Source organism: Anomalospiza imberbis, chromosome 25, assembly GCF_031753505.1.
Source record: "Anomalospiza imberbis isolate Cuckoo-Finch-1a 21T00152 chromosome 25, ASM3175350v1, whole genome shotgun sequence".
Classification (NCBI taxonomy): domain Eukaryota; kingdom Metazoa; phylum Chordata; class Aves; order Passeriformes; family Viduidae; genus Anomalospiza; species Anomalospiza imberbis.
The window spans coordinates 4,054,526-4,060,551 of NC_089705.1; the positions used below are offsets into that span (position 1 = coordinate 4,054,526).

Genomic DNA, 6,026 nt, shown 5'->3' on the forward strand with positions numbered 1-6,026 from the left:
CAAACCCTCACCGTGTCATGGGGGAACACCTGCTCCCTACATCCCACCTCCAGCAATTCAGAGCTTTCAAAAGGATCTTTGTCCACCCTGAAAGCACCTCCATCGCTCCTGCCTCCCCCTCGGGGCAGGTGAGAGGTGCCGAGCCCAGCCTGGGTTTGGGCTGTGGAGGGTGCTCTGCTCGTGCCGTGTCTATCCCAGAGCTCGCATAGGATGACAAGGAAGGGCACATCGGGTGATCCGGCAGGAGATGGGACCATCCCCGCCCGGGGCAGCTCTGTGGGTGATCGGGCAGTATGTGGCTGCCCCCACCGCGGCTCCCAGCCCCACAAAGCTTCTTTATCTCCCGAGACGTTCCCGGTGCTTCATGTGACCCCGGCACCGGGCGGGGGCTCGTGGGAACCGTTTGATGTTCCTGAGCCTTTTCCTTTCCCAGTGCGGACACCCCGGCTCCGGGCGAGGGGAATAAAGAACCCACTGAGCACTCAGCTCCGTCCTCATCCCCACGGGGACCTGCTGAGGCTCACGGGACCCACGGGCCCGTGGGAAGGAGCCAGAGAGTCCCAGTCCAGCCACCCCGCCCGTGTCGAGGAGCTCCCATCAGCACCCACCCAGCGCCGGGCTCTGCGTGCCGGGAGGCTCCGGTTCCTTCTCCCTGACACGGGTGGAGTTTTCCCCTTTCCCTCCTTTCGTGGAGGACAACGGCGGGATTTTCTCGAGGGATGCTGTGGGTGAACATGGACCCATAGGGATACACACAGTCACGGCACCAGGGGCCGGGCGGCAGCGGGGTGCACAGGCCAGGACCGGGCAGCCCCGAGAGCCCGGTCACCCCCCTGAGCATCCTCGTTCTCCCCGAGCATACCCGCTCTCCGTGAGCATCCCTGTCCCCTCCCAGCATCCCTGTATCCCCCTCAGCATCCCTGTCTCCCCCAGCATCCTTGTCCCCTCAGCATCCTTGTCCCCCACAGCATCCCTGTCCCCCCAGCATCCCTGTATCCCCCCAGCATCCCTGTATCCCCCCCAGCATCCCTGTCCCCTCCCAGCATCCCTGTATCCCCCCCAGCATCCCTGTCCCCTCCCAGCATCCCTGTATCCCCCTCAGCATCCCTGTCGCCCCCCAGCATCCCTGTCCCCTCCCAGCATCCCTGTCCCCTCCCAGCATCCCTGTATCCCCCCAGCATCCCTGTATCCCCCCAGCATCCCTGTCTCCCCCAGCATCCTTGTCCCCTCAGCATCCTTGTCCCCCACAGCATCCCTGTCCCCCCAGCATCCCTGTATCCCCCCAGCATCCCTGTATCCCCCCCAGCATCCCTGTCCCCTCCCAGCATCCCTGTATCCCCCCCAGCATCCCTGTCCCCTCCCAGCATCCCTGTATCCCCCTCAGCATCCCTGTCCCCCCCCAGCATCCCTGTATCCCCCTCAGCATCCCTGTCCCCTCCCAGCATCCCTGTATCCCCCTCAGCATCCCTGTCGCCCCCCAGCATCCCTGTCCCCTCCCAGCATCCCTGTCCCCTCCCAGCATCCCTGTATCCCCCCAGCATCCCTGTATCCCCCCAGCATCCCTGTCCCCCCCAGCATCCCTGTCCCCCCCCCAGCAGCCCTGCCGGCGCTGTCGGAAGTGCGGCCGTGACACCTCCCCACGCGGGGCCGCTTCCGCTCCCGCTCCCACCCGCGGCGGCGGCGGCGCACGGAGCCCGGGCGGGGACCGGGGCCGGGGCCGGGGCTGGAGCAGGGCTGGACCGGGGCGGTGAGTGCTCGGGGCCGCGCGGGCGGTGGGAGCGGAGCGGCGGCTCCCGGGGTTCGCGGCCCGCCCCTGGCCGGGTGCGGGTTCAGGGGGGCTCTGCGGAGGCTCCGCGGCGGCAGCGGGACCCCCCCACCGCGGGGCTGGGGCCCCGGAGGCTCCGCGGGAGCTCCGCGGGGGCTCTGCAGGGCAGGGATGCTCCCGGGCTCGGCCGGCTCCTGCCCGCGCGTCGCCCCGGCAGAGCAGCCCGGCCCCGCTCCTATGGGGTGGGCTTTTCTGTGGGGTGCAGCTGTTTTATGGGGGTGTCACCCAGCCCTGGACCGAGCAGATGTCACTGCGGGGGGCTGCGGGGCGGGGGTCCCGGCGTTCCAGGCCTCTGGCAGCACCCTGAGCTGGGCACGGGTTCCTGCACCCCTCCTGGTGCCCCGCTGCTGGCCGGGGTCAGACCGGGACACCCGATGGGTTCCTTCCTGCCACTGCGGTGAGCACGTCCTTGTGGGACGGGGCTTGGAGAGCGCCTCTCGCCGCCAGTGACCCGGCAAGGAACGCTGGGATAGCCATTCCTTTTCTGGGCCAGTCTGTTCCCAGGCCTGCAGAGAAGGAAGGCCAATGGGGTCACCAGTTTGGGTACAGGCAGAGGCCAGGCCCCCACCCTGATGCAGGGCTGGTGACAGAGGTGGTGCAGAGGAGCCCAGGCTGTCTCAGCTGCTGAAAGACATTTATTGCTGTTGGGAAAGCATCTCCTTCCAAGCACACCTTTACCAGCATGGAATTAATTGCATCAGCCACAGCCCAAATGCTGCCAGCAGCACATGCAGCTGCGTGCCCGTGCCCTGTGATGCCCCTTGGCATCACCCAAGGGATGCTGCAGGAGCACGGGCTTGGACTGGAGCTCTCGGTGAAGACAGATGGGATGGGAGGTGGCTCCTTGAGCTTCCGCATCAGGTGGGAAGATGCCCTTAGATGGGTGGCATACCTGCCTATGGCAAGGGGTGGGAACTAAACGAGCTTTAACATCTCTTCAACGCAAACCATTCCATGATTCCATGATGCTGCATGGGGCCATGCTGAGAGCAACAGTCAAACACCCAGGAACACTGACCCCATGATAGGTCCAGTGCCTTTAAAGAGGTAAATAAAGCAATGAGCGTGTTTTTCCCCACTGTAGCTGCCCTGAGCTCTGGTTGTGCCAGCCCAGGTGCCCACAGGCGTGTCACGGCTCCGTGTCTCTCTTGCAGGCAGGACACCGGCGAGATGTTTGCTGTCTGCCCAGCAAATGCCCCATTCCAGCAGGGCCGGGGGGGCCCAGCGCTGGGCACGGCCCTCCCAGGGGCGGGACATGGGCCGGACTCCAACTCCAACTTCGTGGGAGAGGTGTGTGACAGCAACGAGAACTGGAGCCAGCCAGCGCCGGGGTCCCCGCCGGAGGAGGGCTCCAGCCGGAGAGAAAACACCACAAATCCGTCTGATAATCTGCTGTTATTAATGCAGAGACAGATGGTCCAGGGCCGGCTTAGGGACACCGCCCCGGGCCCGGGCGACACGCACCCCGAGCAGGGGGTGCGCAGCCCCCCCGAGGGAGCGGAGGTCAGCGGGGCAGGGGGACAAAACACTGCTGAGGAGGCGGCCGGGGGATGTGTGAACCCCCCGAGCTCCCCTGCAGAGGACAACGGCTACGCCAGCAGCTCCCTCAGCATCGACAGCCCCGACAGCACCTGCAGCACCACCTGGGAGCCTCCCGCCTCTGCCCCCCGAGCCGAGAGCCCCCCTGAGGCAGGGCCGGCTGAGCCTGAGCTGGGGACCCTCTTCCCGGCGCTGGCAGAGGCCGTGCAGCACCTCCAGGACAAGGAGCGCTTCAAGGAGCAGGAGAAGGAGAAGCACCACATCCAGCTGGTGATGTACCGGCGCCTGGCCCTGCTGCGCTGGATCCACGGCCTGCAGCAGAAAGTTGTGGACCAGCAGAACCGGTTGCAGGAGAGTTTCGACACCATCCTGGATAATCGCAAGGAGCTCATCCGCTGCATGCAGCAGGGCCCAGCCTGCGTCGCTGCCGCGGCTGCTCCTGGCCCCTGAGGTGCCACCAGCGCAGCCCAGCCCAGCCCGCACCCTCCGGATGGTGTGGTGTTGGCTGGTGGCATCCCCATCCTGTGCCAAGCGCTCAGCGGGGCTCTGGGTGCCCGCCCTGCCCTTCCCGTCTCTCTCCAAGAGTCCCCGAAGAGTTCATCTCCATCATCCTCTGCACCGGAATTTGTTTTGTCCTGCACCCGGGTCTGGGGTGGCACTGGGCTGGGTCCACCTCAGGACCATGGGCTTTGCTGAGCCCGAGGTGACCAGGCTCATCTTTAAACCTAATCTAGTCCATTGCTGAGCCTGACTTAGCCAGCCAGTGCCAGGATGGCCGTGCTGGAGCTGCAGGGCAGTGAGGGCCCCAGGGCAGTGAAGCTTCTAAACCTCCCCTGGGCAAAGCACTTCCAGCATGTGCTGCATCCCCACATCCCACCTGCACCGGTGCACCCCTGCAGCCACAGCCCAGCCCCTGGTAAACGTTGCTTGTTGATAAAAATGAGGTGTCCTGGGCTGTGAGAGAGAAAAAAAAATCATTCTGAAAAGTGACCTCAGAATGCTGGAAAGTAAATTTAAGTCAAATGATCCAACACAATATATGTTTTTAATGTCAGTATTAGAGAAAAGTTAATTTAGGTCTGTGTGTGTGTGCATGTCTGTCTGCTGTGGGCGATGCTCTCACTCAGTGCATGATCCCAAAGCTGCTCATGAACTTGTGGTGTTGGTGTTTATATAATTTTATCATTTGGGAGCAAAAAGAATTTTTTTCTTTTGAATCTGCATTTTATCCAGCGAGAGCTGTACACAGAACCCAAAGAGCAATTGTCTTACCTAGAGATGGAAAAGGAGCTGCTGTGTGTGTTTGCTGTGCTTTGCCGTGTATCCATAGGACACACATTCCATGTAAGTTCTGATGTGGAGGAGCAGCAGTGGGCAGTGAGGGCTCAGCCAGAGGGGTCTGCACTCCCCATCCTGCTCCGGCTGCCAAGCAAAGCTGGGCACTGATTCCATTTCTCATCTGCAAAGGAGGGTGAAGAGGGATTCCAGAGATTCCTCCCTGCCAAGCTGCTTCCTGCCATCGGAGGAGCCACTTCACCAGGACCCCAGCGAGCAGCAGAACCTGGCAGCCTGGTCAGATCCTGGCACCCAGCACCCACCAGACGCTCCTGGACTGTGGATAAACAACCACGGCCAAGCCCAGCAGTGCCCCATGGGCCAGGGGCAGCGCCAGCCTCCTCCTGCCCCACATGGGGCACAGGGGGCTCTGCTCCCCTGGGGCTGCTGCCGGTGGGTGACGGGAGGAGATCCACAAAAATCCCCTTCCAAAAAGGACATTTTGGTGACAAAGGGTGCACTCAGCTCAAAGCAACCTGTGCCAGCGCTGGAGGATTCTGGCAGCTTCCTGCAAGGCTCATGCTGCCCTCCCCTCCCTTCTGCTCGCTCGTGTCCAGCGCCTGCTGCCTCTGTCATATCCCAGACCTGTGATCGTGGGTATGCTGCACACCTTAATAAAAGCCTTGGAGCTGAAGGAGCCGAGCCCCAGCTGGATTTGTTCCTTTCTTTCCCTTCCCAAGGCTGCCGGGCTGGGAGCGGCCACCCTGTGCTCGGTGCGGGGCTGGAGCATGTGTAAATATAAATATAAGTATAGATATAAGTAAGTATAAGTATAAGTATAAGTATAAGTATAAGTATAAGTATAAATATAAATATAAGTATAAATCTAAATATAAATATAAATATAAATATAAATATGTATAAATATAAGTAAGTATATATTTTATATATATATATATATATATAAAATATATATATATATAAAATATATATATATAAAAATATGTATAAATATAAGTAAGTATATATATTTATATTTATATATATATATATATATATATATATAAATATATATATAAAATATAAATATTTGTCCAGGCGGGACTGTGGGTGAAGGGCAGGTGGAGGGCACAGGTGTTGGCACCTTCCTCCCATCCCTGCATCCCCGGGCATGCTGCCCTGCTGGGCCAGCAACGCTGTGCCAGCGCTGGCAGTTCATCCGGGCTCAATTTTTACAGGTGTTTTTTAAACACCGGTGTGTGTTGCTCCTCCTCTCTCTCCCGTGGGGCAGCTGGGGTGCAGTCGGAGTGCAGGATTCACCTTGTGCCCCAGGAGAACGCGGCTGGAACCGGGGGGACCGGATTCCCGGATTCCTGGCACCCTGCCT

The 6,026-nt window shown here is 60.4% G+C and overlaps 1 protein-coding gene across 1 annotated transcript; it reads left to right on the top strand.

The window, feature by feature from the left end:
- The first annotated feature begins 2,946 nt into the window (after positions 1–2,946).
- C25H1orf216 (chromosome 25 C1orf216 homolog) lies at positions 2,947–5,336 on the top strand. The gene has a single exon (XM_068172392.1). It carries the CDS (start codon positions 2,996–2,998, stop codon positions 3,812–3,814), a length of 819 nt encoding a protein of 272 aa, XP_068028493.1. The 5' UTR covers positions 2,947–2,995; the 3' UTR covers positions 3,815–5,336.
- Positions 5,337–6,026: the final 690 nt, after the last annotated feature.